The following is a 14,042-nucleotide window of genomic DNA, read 5'->3' on the forward strand; positions in this document are numbered from 1 at the left end:
AGGAATTTACCAATAAAAAGAAAAATTGTTATAGTTGGAATCAATTTTGGTAACGAACAATTGAAATTTTGCAATATGCATTCAGTTGCACACACACACACACACACACACATACACTGAAACCCTTGCGTTACACGCAATGCCTTCCGGCCAGTGTCCTTTTTGGCGTGTGGTCATAGTTCGGGTTGAAGTGGATTGCGCTAAAAACCCCGAAAATGTAATTGAAAAATTATTTTGTTACACGTGCTACGTGGTATCCCGCTGCGAAATTGTGTCATAGAGTGCCCTATCCCCCACCCTTTTGACCCTTTCCTTTTCTTCTTACCCGCCATCCCCACCCATTTGAATCACTTTCCTCTTGTTTGTGTGCGTGCGCGTGTGTGCGAGACCGAGTCCTGTGGCTTTGTGCGTTTTTCAGATAATTTCGTACAAAATTTTTGTAATTAATTCCTCACTCCTGCCAAACAAGAACGCAACGATTTCGTATCGAAACGAACGAAACGAAACGAAACGAACGAAACGAATTCAATTGTATCAAGAGACGACAGACGACAGCGTATCGGCTAACCCTAGCATCTTTACCTGATTAGCATATAAATGACATTTTATTTTGTCCACTTGCTGTCACTTTACCTTTTCTATCATCCTCCCATCGCGATTATTTTTTAACCCTATTCCATCCTTTCATTGATTTAACACTAATTGTTAATTGTTAATAACTGAAATGAAGACCGCAAGGACCGCAAAGTTTTACGCACCTGATAAACCGCAATAAAGCCCACTACAATGACATCATTGTACATACTTATTTGTGTACATAAATATATCCTTATTAGACTGGAAAGTTCTCCTTTTTTTTTCCGCTGTGACTGTGACAAGAGACCATAACAAAAAAAAATTATTATTTATATAGAAAATTTTTGAAGTTGTTGTTATATTCTTCATCTTCTTCTTTGCTTCGCAGTTAAACCGTTTGTTTATCGATAATTGCTAATGATTGGAGTTTCTTCTTCTTCATCGGACAATTTCTGTGTTGTAAATGTGCGTTAGTGCAAACAGTGTGCAAAAAACTTTATAACCTAAGCGCAATTTCCATTTATAGTATAGAAATATTAACTACATATGTGAAAATTGAAGAAATAAATTCACAGAAATTGATTGTAATATCGTTTAATGAACCTAAAACTCTTTATAAAAAAATCGTATTTGGCTTTTTGAGGAATAGATTTTGGGAACCTTTTTTTGAAAGTAAATTATAATTGACTTGGGTCCATCCTAATGTTTTGAGATACATAATCTAACTTGTTGTTTCATCACACCTTAAGTTTATGGCATCTTGCTATAGGATTCGTCTTTGGGTCTCTCTCCCTTTCTCTCTCTCTCTCTCTCTCACACACACTATCTATCTTTCCTTCTGACTGTCTGTGCCTGGGTTTAGGTCCAGGTCTGTTGCCTAAACACGAAACTCAATTAACTTGTTAATTTATTTGTAATTTGCTTTTGTTCGTTGCCGTGGCCAAAGAGGATTGTAAAAACAATCTTAGTAAAGGCCAGCCCTATTCGTGGGGCCAAGCAATTTGGCAAAGTTCCCCGTGTTGCTAAGCAATGGAAAATTGATTTCAAGGCAGCAAAAGAAAAGAAAAAATACTAAAAAAAACAAAAAAAACACCATTAAGAATGTTGAAATAAAAGATCCATTGAGTGTTGTCTGTTGTTAAAAAAAAATAAATAAATAAAAGAAATATTGACAATCATATTAAATGCATCCAAATGATGTAGTCATCGCTCACATATATATAATGCTGAGTAAACATTTTGTTGTCACTACTCATAATTCAGTGTTGCATTTCGACCTCTGAAAATGTCAGTGTTGATAAGCGCTAATAGTCCACAGGTAGACACAGGTAGCTTGAAATCCTTTCACTTGAATTCAGTTTATGAGCAGTTTTTTCGGTAGAAATTAACTACTTTACTTAGCCTAAACTTTTTAATTAGATTTTCATCAAATAATTAACATTTCGAATTTTGCTTTTCTTTTCTTAGCTTAAAAAGAAAAAAGCGCATTCCGTAAATAAATATTTGCAATTGCTTATGCAATTTACCCCTAAACTATGCAATGTAGAATCAAGTACTCATATTTTAAAAGTTCATATTTTGTTTTATGCCCTTTATTCAGTTTTCCAACACTAAACAGTTAAAACGGTTACAATACAAATTCAAATTGCCCCTTAATGTATGCTGCTATTCTTGTTGTGCATTAGATTTCGTTTGAATGCGTAAATATACATATGTATATGTATATATACATGTGTGAAGATATGTATATGAAAATTTTCATTTTTGATTTGATGACTCGTCATCACTTGTCTGGTTTTAATCAATTATAATTGCTGGCATTTTTGATTAGTTAGCACCTGCAATGGCCAAAAACGAAATAGAATTGTAGTCCGACCTGACACTGGGCGAAGATGGAACAGCAACTGGAGGGCCGAGCAGCAGCAGCAGCAGGAGGAGGAGGAGGACAATGTATACACATACATACATATAGAGAACGTGAAGCACTGGAGACTGGCAAACATTTTACGTAATTGCGCACATATTTAAATTGTGTTCCCCACACACACACACACACATGGACAGAAAACGCATACAGTCAGAGAATACATCAAATTATGGGCTATACACTAAAGTAAATCTGCTCAGACAGGACAATAATAAGAAAGGATGTATGCGCTAGAATGTTTATGTATATATATACATATAAATACATGTGTGTGTGTGTGTGTGTGTGTGTGTGTGTGTGTGTGTGTGCATGTGTGTGTGTGTGTCTGTTGTGTGCTCTGGCTGCATTTGTAATTTATTTAGATTGTCTTTTGGGTAGCAAATATTTATGCACATATATTTTTTTATTGATTTATAAATCAAGACCAAGCACAGAATCCTGAATATCGCCTGAGCCTTCGGCATCTTAATCCAAATGGTAATGTCCAAAATAGGTTCAAGAGAGATTTAAACAAAACTTACAAGTAAAATTTATTTATTTGTATGTATGTACGTATTTTTGGCATTTGATCGTAATTAAGGCCCATTTCGGCCATTTCGCCCATTTCAGACGGCACAAATTACCTGAAAGCAATTGCCAGAATCCTTCTCATTGACTTTGTCGCAATGTTTTAAGTGTGTTTAAATCTTATTATTGTTCTTATGTTATTCTTGCCATTGACTTCAAAAAGGCCAAGCAACTGATGCCCATGTCCTTCTGCTGTCTTAGGATTAGGATTGAATTGCGGTTGCCTTTCATTTTGTAAGCCATTGTCCTTGAGTTTGCACTCGGTTTTGCCTTTTGCTTTGGACTCAAAATGATTTGATTTTCATCTGTTTTCTGCCACGCCTTTGGCTAAAAACGCCCCAAAAAATATATATATACAAATATATATGTATGTACATATGTATTCAAGTAAATAGACTCGCATATATGTATGTATATAGGAACACATATTGATATATCTAACGAAAATATTTCACAGGCAATTTCGCAAGCTCTCATACACATCGTTGCCCAGTTTGAACGTCACCTCGCTCAACCAACCATTGCCTTATCCTGTGGACATTCACTTGTTGTTGTTGTTGTTATTTTCCTTCTTTTTTTCTTCTTTTTTCGTCTTGCTTCTGTGAATATATCGAAAAAGTCATAAAAAATTCAGTTCACGTCTCAAGCACTTATTGATACGTGCGCATAGATGACACACACACACACATAAATAGCGCTTATATATGCATGAATCCCCATCCATATTCACCTCCACCTTCATCTCCTTTCCCAACCATTTTCTTCGACCTTCGAGGCCAAGTCTTTGCCCAATTACTGACCATGAAAAATGAACAAAAATGATTTGTATGAAACAAAAAATAAAGACTTAATATTAATCAACAATTGCAATATTTTTTCACGATAATACTCAAAGTTAGAGACAATGGAACTCGGAATCGACGTTTGAGTTGTTATTGCACTTGTATATAAGACTTCTTCAAATATGATATTAGAAGTCAATCCATGTCGAACGCTGAATTAGGAATCAGAAATTAGGAGAAAAAATCGAGTAAAGAAATTTGCTGATTGACTTTTCATTCTTAATATTATATTATTTCCAGACATTGCAAAAAATTTGAAATATATTTCTCGATTATCTATAGCATACTTTACGGGATCAGTGTTGTGGAATGCCCTTAAGGTGAAAGAATAACAATAGAGTGTAATAATGTCCACTCTTAAATTATGTATAATAGCAATAGTGTAAATCAGTTTAAAAATTCTCCATAACTAATAATTTTTGTTTTTTTGCTTAGCTTTTTTTTTTAGATTTACAAGTTTATTCGCTTAGTTCAATCACACATGGTTAAACAAATTATTCTAATTAGTAAATTGAAAACAAAACAAAAAAAATAAAAAATCAATTAGCATTATTCATTTAAAAGCAAATTAATTTCCATAATTTAGCGTTGACTTCTTTCTGCCTTTAAATAAATTTCCCCCATGTTTTTTTGTTCATTGGTTTTCTTCTCTTTGAAGTGGCGCATTGCAATGCATCTCATCGCATATCTATGGGAGCACACAAAGGATTTGGGGATAGAGATGGGCAGGGGTTTTGATGGCAGAAGGAAGGGGGAGGCCCAGAGGAGCAATCTCGGCATAAACAGGTAACGGTAACGGTAACAGCCAACACGCAAAGCAGAAAGACAATAAAGCTGGCCATCTATCTATGGAGTGTGTGTGTGTGTGTGAGTGTGTGAGTGTTCCAGTATGTGTATGTGTGTAGACCATTTTTGTTAAGGCCACTTTGCGACATTTTAATTTAAATGCTAATCAGTTGCCAATAGAATGTACAAAAAGTGTACAAACCTAATAGACAGATGGCCGGGCAAGGTGCGAAAGAGCATGAGAAGCATGAGATAGAAGGGGTGGAAGGTAGAGTGCAAGTGCAAGCAAGCAAGCAACATCAGCACCGGGATCACCGTTGCAATTTGTATTTAAAATGTTGGCCTATATGGGACACAGGTAATTTTGGTCCTCTTGCTCATTCCCCCACTTCTTGTTGTCATCCTCGTCATTAGCGTTTGCAGTTTTCAGTACCAATTCGAGATGCTACCAACAGTAGTTCATTTTTTTTTTTTTAATAATGTCGGGAACTAGTTCAGTTTCTTAATTATATTTGTTAAGCATTAGCATTACTTTTTCATTAGCATTAAAAAAAAAAAAAAACAAAACAACGCTAATGAAATTTTTTTCTTTATACTGAAATCTGTTGTCATTAGCGTTGGAAATGAAAAGTAATGAAAAATTTTCGTTTGTCATTCAATAATATTTAAATATTTTAGAAAAAAATTACGAAAAGTTTACCAAAAGTTACGATAAATTAACCATAAATAAAAAAAACTAGGAAAAATTTTAAAAAATAGAAAAAGTGAACAAAAAAATATGAAAAATTAATAAAACATTAAGAATTTTTTTTTAATTATTCATATTTTTTCTTAATTTTTTTAAAATTATTTTTAATTTTTTATAATTTTTGCAAGTTTTTTGATTTTTTTTCTAATATTTGTTAATTTTTCTTAATTTTGTAAAATTATTCCTAATTTTCCCAAATTTTTTAAAAAATGTTAATTTTTTCCTAATTTTTGTTAATTTTTTCTTAATTTATCCTAATTTTTTGTGATTTTACTGTTAATTTTTCACAATTTTTTGTAAATTTCTTAATTTTTTTCTTCTTACTTTATAATTATTTCATAATTTTTTCTATTTTTTAAAACACAAATTTTAATATTTTTTGACTTGAAAATTTATAATTATAATGCTAATTAAATTGTGTGACGCAAATTTTTATAACAGTAAAAATTAAAATTTACTCACCTGGTGACCTCCAAGAGTCTGACCTCACTCGCAATGCAACTCCAACAACTGATGCGTCCCCCCTCAGTTGCAGCTTTATTTATAGGCCCAGCAATGGCAAAGCGGAAGAGAAGTGCTCTCCCACTAAACTGCACTGTCACTCCCACACTTAGTTGCTGATCGGGAGAACTGCTCTCGCTCACTTACATATGTAATCGCCCTCTTGCTGACGTTCGGTAAGTGAGCGTGCATATGAGCGGTCGATCTGTCTTACGGTATGTGTGTGTGTGTGAGTTCAGCCTCGAGTTCAACGAAAGCCAAGCTTTGAGAGAATCGATCAATTGCTGAGCACATCTCGCGCTTTGACACCACCCACACAATACACTCACACACATACACTGACGCCGCTCACGCTTTGCCCGCTTATATGCACACACACTTAGCTAAGGTCAGGAGAGGGCGACTCCACATGTAGGTGAGCGAGACTTGTTCTCCCGATCAGCAACTGAGTGTGCGAGTGAAAGTGCAGTGACAGTGCAGTTCAGTGGGAGAGCACTTCTCTCGCGTTTTGCCATCGCGTGGTCTATAAAAGAGGCTGCAACTGAGGGGGGCCGCATCAGTAGTTGGAGTTGCATTGCTCAGTGAGGTCAAACTCTTGGAGGTCATCACGTGAGTAAATTATAATTTTCAAGTGATTGTAATATTTTTTGATATTGTTCTAATTTTAATTAACAATTTCCATTATGTAATTGAATGTTTTTATTTTCTCCTAATGCATTACTTTTATAATGCATTGGTAACACGATTTCATTAGCATTATAATTAAAAATTTTCAAATCAAAAAATATTAAAATTTACTTTTAAAAAATAGGTAAAATTATGAAAAAATTAAGAAATTTGCAAAAAATTACGGAAAATTAACAATAAAATCACAAAAATTAGGAAAAAATTAACAAAAATTAGGAAAAATAAGGAATAATTTTTAAAAATTACCAAAAATTAGGAAAAATTAAAAAAAAAATTAAAAATTAGATAAAATTAAGAATAATTTTAAAAAATTAAGAAAAAATTAACTAAATTAACAAAAATTAGAAAAAATTAGCAAAAACTAGAAACAAATTTAAGAATAATTTTTTAAAAAATTAAGAAAAATTAACAAAAATTAGAAATAATATTAAGAATAATTTCAAACAATAAGAAAAAATAGTAATAACTAAAAAAAATTCATAAGGTTTTGTTAATTTCTTGTTAATTTTTCTTAATTTTTTGTTAAATTTTTCTTATATTACCTTTTTTAATTTGTTTTAATTTATCGTAATTTTTTATTTATTTGTTTTTGATTTAATAATTATTAATTATATATGTATGTACATACATATAATGCATTTGAAATTGTGTTTTCATTAGCATAATAGAATGCCCAACGAAAATGTTTCATTACTTTTCATTTTCAATGCTAATGACAACAGATTTCATTAGGATTGTTTTTTTTTAATGCTAATGAAAAAGTAATGCTTATGCTTAACGCCAAAACTCTGCAACATTCTTACTTTATTTATTTAAACTATCAATTTATTTATTTCTATCCATTGTGCAAATTGACTTCGATTACCTACCTAGCCCGTTTGTTAGGAGGAACAAGTTCCTTCATTTTCATTCATTGGTTCATGAAACGGCGCAGAACTATGTCACACACCATGACCTTTCTCCCTTGTTGTCAAGTCGTAGAGGGCCACAATGGCTTTGGCAAACTGCAAATGCCTGGCAGAAGTGCCAAACAAACTGCGACAAAAAAAAAGAAAATTATAATTGGCTGATTCAACAAATTTTGTGTACCAACACGAAGCTAGTGAACATTAAAAATTTGAAAATTTATAAAAGAAATGACAGAAGAGTCTCTGACCAATTATGTATATATCTCCCATAAAGGTTAAATTATAATTTAAATAATTATTTAAAGTGATTTGTGCTTTTACTGTCAAAAAATTTGGTAAGATTATTATTTTAAACTTTTCAGATAGTTATTTTAAATTTTTCAAATTTACCGCTCATTTGCGGCCATGACAAAAAGCTCACATGTATAAAAGAAGTTGGCAGCTCCATTTTACAATCGGCTACAGCGGTTGCCATACGCCAACAGTGTCATCTCTAAGAATTGGACATTTGGACTTTGTTTATTATCTTTTCATTTTTTTTTCGTTTATTATCGCTTTCCTACTCGAAATTAAATAGAATTTCGGAACATAATTATTACGACCATGTCGTCGTTACGTCCTTTGGTTGAAGGCGACTGCGGTGGGGTTAATCCCCTTATGCAGCTAGGCGGCCAATTTACCAGAGATGTGGCCCACAAGGATGAGGGATTTGTTCAAAGACAATTCGAACGCGGTATGCGACCAGAGGATCAGCTGATCAATGAGTTTCTAGGTCAAGTGGCGGCGCCGGCGCAATCATTTCAAATGGACACGTTACTACAAGAGATGCGAGACATTAATATCCATAACCATGGGGGACTTCAACAGCAGCAGCAGTTGCAGCATCAACAGGAAGCAGCCCAATGGAGTCATGACTTTGCCCAAGGCATGGCTCAACCTTTTTTGCCGAATAAAATAATTAATATGCAGCCCCAACACCAACAGATGCAACATGTCCAGGAGTTCTTTGATGATGGTCCATTGATTAGAGTTGAGAACTTTACGATGAGGCCACAGCCTGGACACTATCTACCTCCCATGCAGCAGCAACAGAATGATGAGTTTTTCGATCCAAATATGGAAACAATTAGCACAGATAATTTGCCGCGTGCTCCACAAGGAGAGTCTCTTGAGGATTGGATAAACGACTATCAACGCACCACAGAACAAAAAGAACAGGCCTCAGCCAATTTCAATGAGAAATTTTGGCAACGTTTGCAAGACGAATGGCAAAAGCTAGCCGAGGAAAATGAACATCCTTGGCTTTCGGAATATAATGAGAATCTAGACAACTACAAGGAGTATGAGTTTGCCGAAGAGAATCCCATGTCGGAGCTGGATAATGCCTTTGAGAAGGGCAAAGAGTATTTGACAAAGGGTGACATTCCCAGTGCTGTTCTCTGTTTCGAGGTGGCAGCCAAAAAGGAGCCGGAACGTGCAGAAATTTGGGAATTATTGGGCATATCGCAGGCGGAAAACGAAATGGATCCTCAGAGTATAGCTGCACTGAAGCGCGCCTTGGAACTGCAGCCGGATAATCGCCGGGTGATTATGGCCCTGGCTGTGTGCTATACAAACGAAGGATTACAATATAATGCCGTTAAAATGCTCTCCAATTGGTTGGAGGTTCATCCAGCATACACGCAATTACTTCAATCACATCCAGACCTAAAGAGCGATAGCGTCTCTTTAGCCTCTTCACTGATAGGGCCAAAAAAATTACAAGATTTGCAACAGATCTATTTGGAAGCAGTGCGACTACGTTTACCCGAAGTGGATCCCGATGTTCAAGAGGCCCTAGGCGTTCTCTATAATCTATCTGGGGAATTTGACAAGGCGGTGGATTGCTATCAGGCGGCTCTTCAAGTGGACCCCCAAAATGCTAAAGTCTGGAATCGTTTGGGAGCTAGCCTGGCAAATGGTTCACGCTCCGTAGAGGCTGTCGAGGCATATCAACAGGCTCTCCAGCTTCAGCCGGGCTTTATACGTGTGCGCTATAATGTTGGCGTCTGCTGTATGAATCTGAAGGCCTACAAGGAGGCAGTAGAGCATCTACTGACCGCATTAACCATGCAGGCGCATACAAACGCTGCAAGTGAACTGCCAAATGTGGCCGCCGGTGGGGGTCCATCGCTTAGTGGTGGTCAAAATCAAATGTCCGATTCTATATGGAGCACTGTCAAGATGGTTATCTCACTGATGGGTCGCAGTGATCTCCAGGTACATGTCAGTGATCGAAATTTGCAGGCTCTCAATGAGGCATTTAAGGATTAGAGGAGTTTTTCGCAGTTTTGGGGTCTCTTTAAAAAACAAAAAATAATAAAGAGAAAATTTCAATTTTTGTTAAATTTAATTGTAAAATATTTTCTATTAGTTTTACTACGGCATCGGTCCCAGTCTTTTGTAGTCAATCTTCTCCAGCTGGACCAGCGGTTTCAACTGTTCCGCAAAGACACGCATTTCCTCGCCCACATTCTCTTGACCTGTGGGCGCCACAACCGATAGCTCGACTATATAACTCTGAGAGATTGGCTCATTGGCCATATCCTGTTGTTTACTGTGGACAATTTTAATTAACTTGGATACAGTAATTTTCATGCGTCCCTTGCGAAACATATAGCCCTTGGCCAGATATTCAAATTCCAGACGAAAACCCATTTCGGTTAGAAAATCCAAAATACCATTGGTACATGCACAGTCCATGCAGCTGCGCACCAGGGTGGGTCGACGCTGGTCCACCTCTGGTTGGCCCAAATAGCGCATTTGCATGGGAGCATCTCGATCCATGGCCCGGCGGACGCGGAGCAATAGCGGCTGATTGGAATTCGGCTGACGTAAGCTCATGCACACCTCCAAGTCGTGAAAAGGTTCCGGTGAGGTGTCTACATTATCACAGAGGCCCTTTAATCTGGTTTAGCAATGGATTTAATATATTTCTTGAAAATCCAAATTGCAGCTCACCTGTGCATCAGATGCTCGACGGCAGAGTCTAATATGGAACCTTGCAACAAATACTCCAAGTTCGGCAAAAAGCGATTCGTCAGAGCATGTTGTAATGATTCTCGTGCCGATGAGACGCTAGCCATAGCCATGTTTGTTAACTAACAAACACAAATTAAAACAAATTTTTTTGTAAACAATAAATAATGTCGATAACGATAGGTTGTTCCGATAATGTCGATAATGATAAGTTTGCTCTGATAATGTCGATTACGATAATTTTGCTCTGATAATGTCGATAACGATAGGTTTGCACCGATAACGCCGATATGATTGTTCCGATTAGTAGCTATTGACCAGTGCTGGCAAACAACAACAACAGATAGATGCAAAACCATCGTGTTTTATAAATATTGGATATTAATACATCTGTCATTGGTGGAAAGAGTTGCTTGAAAATAAAATTAATAGTCGGTGCAGTTGTCGCTGTCCAGTCTCCATATTCTATTTGCATAAGTTTTGTAAATTATATATGTTCGACGTATTAGTTAGTTAAGAAGAAAAAAATGGAGACATTGGACGAATCGGCGGCAGATATTGGGCCCGAGAAAGGTTATATCCGATGAGATATTTGCTCTTTTTGACACTTACCGTTAGCTCATCGCATTTCCTTTTTGTTACACAGGCGAGCCAGAAAGTGGTGATGAGACTGAAGCAAATAACCTTGAAGATGAAAGCGAAAAGATTGGCGGCGACGCGACCTCCGAAACGGAGGAACAAATGTCTAAAGATGATGTCCCAGATTCAAATGCAGATACAAGCAAACTGCAAACTGATGATGTGGGAGATGCAGATGCCATATCTCCAAGATATAGCATAAGCAGATCGCCGACGCCGTCACCGCCAGCCGTATCTCTGAAGGAACGCTCAAGAAGTCGGTCTCGCGAGAGATCTCGCAGCGGCTCAAGAACAAGTCGTTCACGGTCGCCCAGCGCCGGTTCTAGAAGATCCATATCAAATGGTAGCAACCGACGTTCTCGCAGTCCATCGAAACACTCACAAAATGGTTTAAAACGCTCACGTTCTCGAAGTGGATCGAAACGCTCTCGTTCCCGTAGTGGTTCCCGGCGCTCTCGCAGTGGATCCCGACGCTCCCGCAGTGGCTCCCAACGCTCACGCAGTGGATCCCGACGCTCTCGCAGTGGTTCAGGATCACGACGCTCACACAGTGGTTCTAGACGCTCACGTAGTGGCTCCCGGCGCTCACGCAGTGGATCCCGACGTTCTCGCAGTGGATCAGCTCGTTCTCGCAGTGGATCAGCTCGTTCTCGCAGTGGATCAGCTCGTTCTCGCAGTGGCTCACGTCGTTCTCGCAGTGACTCAGGGTCTCGGCGTTCCCGCAGTGGTTCCAGACGCTCACGTAGCGGTTCAGCCAGATCCCGCAGCGGTTCACGTCGTTCTCGCAGTGGCTCAGGATCACGGCGTTCCCGTAGTGGTTCTAGACGCTCTCGTAGTGGATCCAGACGCTCACGCAGTGGATCCCAGCGTTCTCGCAGTGGATCGGCCCGTTCCCGCAGTGGTTCACGTCGTTCCCGAAGTGGCTCGGGTTCTCGACGCTCACGCAGTGGTTCTAGGCGCTCACGCAGCGGCTCCAGAAGATCTCGCAGTGGCTCTAAACGGTCTCGCAGTGGTTCAGCACGTTCACGAAGCAGGAGTCGCAGTCGTTCGAGTAGTACAGCATCTCGTCGAGAGAAACGGATTAGTTTCCGAGACAGTCGCTCGCGCTCTGGCTCTCCAAATGCCCAAGTTGATTCCAGACGCAAACGTCTGGCCATTAGCGATTCGGAAGGTAGTCACATACCCAACCAATTTACTCAATTACTAAAATTTTGCACTTTACAGACGATACTCCGACACTTAATAAGAAACGACCCAAGATCACAGACACCGATAACGAGGATGAAGAGCAGGATGGTAACAATGCCAAGGACAACGAAAGTGAGAACGCACAAGAGAAAATCGTAGAGAGTTCTGATGATGAGAACACACCCATTTCCAATGATACACAGTAAGATCTCTATCTATCAAGTCAAACACAACATGAGAGTCAACCCATTTCCATTTCCATTTATTCTATAGAAATAGTAACTTTGTTTCGGACTTTGATGCCATGCTGATGCGCAAGAAGGAAGAGAAACGCGTACGACGCCGCAAAAATGATATCGATATTATCAATGATAATGATGATCTTATTGACCAGTTAATAGTTAATATGAAAAATGCATCAGACGATGATAGGCAATTGAATTTACTTGGCAAGCCGGCCACCAAAAAGATATCAATGCTTAAACAAGTGATGTCACAGCTGATTAAAAAGGATCTGCAATTGGCATTTGTGGAGCATAATGTACTCAATGTACTTACAGATTGGCTAGCGCCATTGCCTAACAAAAGTCTGCCCTGCCTTCAAATACGCGAGAGTATTTTAAAGCTATTATCCGATGTAAATATTCTCATTACACTCTATATAATGCATTCCTGTTGATTGTGATTTTTTGCTATCCCTTTTTTTTTCTCAGTTTCCCACCATTGAGAAGCAATATCTCAAGCAATCGGGCATCGGTAAAGCAGTCATGTATTTGTATAAGCATCCACAAGAGACCAAACAAAATCGTGCTCGTGCCGGACGTTTAATATCGGAATGGGCTCGTCCTATATTCAATTTGAGTTGTGATTTCTCGGCCATGAGCAAAGAGGAACGTCAGGAGCGTGATTTAGCGCAAATGACACGATTTCGTCACAAAAGTCCGGAACCCCTACCGGCAGCTAGTAGCTCAACAAATAAAACCCATTCGTTAAATCAAACATTTTCCAGCGAGGATAAACTATTGCGTCCCGGTGATCCTGGTTGGGTTGCACGCGCCCGTGTTCCAATGCCTTCTAACAAAGATTATGTTATACGTCCCAAATCAACGGTTGAAGGCGAAGTCTCTTCGGTAGGTGTCCCCGCCTTAACTATGAAAAACTATAACAATTTACTAACTTGCTTTCTAATAATTTCTTTTTAGTCAACAAAACGTAAACCAAATCGTTATGAGAAACATATGAAACGTTTTTTGGATTCGAAGCGTTTAAAGGAAAGTCGTCGTGCTGTGGAAATATCTATCGAGGGGCGTAAAATGGCACTTTAAGGGACATCTAATTCTACCTTATCTACCTAAACTCTAGCTGTCGTTAATAATAAAAGGAATCATTTGAAATTTAAGAAACAAAAAAGATAATATCTAAAACATAGAACAAAATAAATTATATATTTCTATATAAACTCCAACAATTTAATATTTTAATCATCATTTTAGAGCTAATTCAAAATTTCAATAATGTTGAATAATTCAAACAACAAATATTAAAAGTAATTTTGAGTTTCCATTTAAGCAGATTCGTCCTCCACGAACAATTGCTGGTCCTTAAAGAGTTATAATAGAAGAGAGAGAGAAAGATATATATACAATTCTTGTATT

General features: G+C 37.7%; 3 protein-coding genes across 3 annotated transcripts; 2 read left to right on the plus strand and 1 right to left on the minus strand.

Annotated features, from left to right (window-relative positions):
- Positions 1-8,014: 8,014 nt before the first annotated feature.
- Pex5 (peroxin 5) lies at positions 8,015-9,934 on the plus strand. The gene has a single exon (XM_068302058.1). The coding sequence runs from the start codon at positions 8,146-8,148 to the stop codon at positions 9,853-9,855; it is 1,710 nt and encodes a 569-aa protein (XP_068158159.1). The 5' UTR covers positions 8,015-8,145; the 3' UTR covers positions 9,856-9,934.
- MED18 (mediator complex subunit 18) lies at positions 9,913-10,768 on the minus strand. Its single transcript, XM_068302059.1, has 2 exons — positions 10,543-10,768; positions 9,913-10,489 (listed from the first exon to the last, which is right to left on the minus strand). The coding sequence occupies exons 1-2, from the start codon at positions 10,671-10,673 to the stop codon at positions 9,961-9,963; spliced, it is 660 nt and encodes a 219-aa protein (XP_068158160.1). The 5' UTR covers positions 10,674-10,768; the 3' UTR covers positions 9,913-9,960.
- Positions 10,769-10,886: 118 nt separating this feature from the next.
- LOC137586005 (IWS1-like protein) lies at positions 10,887-13,855 on the plus strand. The gene is made up of 6 exons (XM_068302057.1): positions 10,887-11,133; positions 11,207-12,370; positions 12,424-12,589; positions 12,661-13,024; positions 13,101-13,517; positions 13,590-13,855. Exons 1-6 carry the CDS (start codon positions 11,088-11,090, stop codon positions 13,710-13,712), a joined length of 2,280 nt encoding a protein of 759 aa, XP_068158158.1. The 5' UTR covers positions 10,887-11,087; the 3' UTR covers positions 13,713-13,855.
- The last annotated feature ends 187 nt before the right edge of the window (positions 13,856-14,042 follow it).

This window comes from Drosophila tropicalis, unplaced genomic scaffold (genome assembly GCF_018151085.1).
Source record: "Drosophila tropicalis isolate 14030-0801.00 unplaced genomic scaffold, ASM1815108v1 contig_158, whole genome shotgun sequence".
In the NCBI taxonomy this organism is placed as follows: domain Eukaryota; kingdom Metazoa; phylum Arthropoda; class Insecta; order Diptera; family Drosophilidae; genus Drosophila; species Drosophila tropicalis.

Bases quoted from the DNA above. Each gene is read 5' to 3' on its own strand.
- Pex5 (XM_068302058.1), top strand. From the start codon at position 8,146: ATGTCGTCGTTACGTCCTTTGGTTGAAGGCGACTGCGGTGGGGTTAAT.
- MED18 (XM_068302059.1), bottom strand. From the start codon at position 10,673: ATGGCTATGGCTAGCGTCTCATCGGCACGAGAATCATTACAACATGCT. The intron at 10,490-10,542 runs GTGAGCTGCAAT...TTGCTAAACCAG, and splicing joins GTCGAGCATCTGATGCACAG to ATTAAAGGGCCTCTGTGATA.
- LOC137586005 (XM_068302057.1), top strand. From the start codon at position 11,088: ATGGAGACATTGGACGAATCGGCGGCAGATATTGGGCCCGAGAAAG. The intron at 12,590-12,660 runs GTAAGATCTCTA...TTTATTCTATAG, and splicing joins CCCATTTCCAATGATACACA to AAATAGTAACTTTGTTTCGG. The intron at 13,025-13,100 runs GTAAATATTCTC...TTTTTTTCTCAG, and splicing joins TTTTAAAGCTATTATCCGAT to TTTCCCACCATTGAGAAGCA.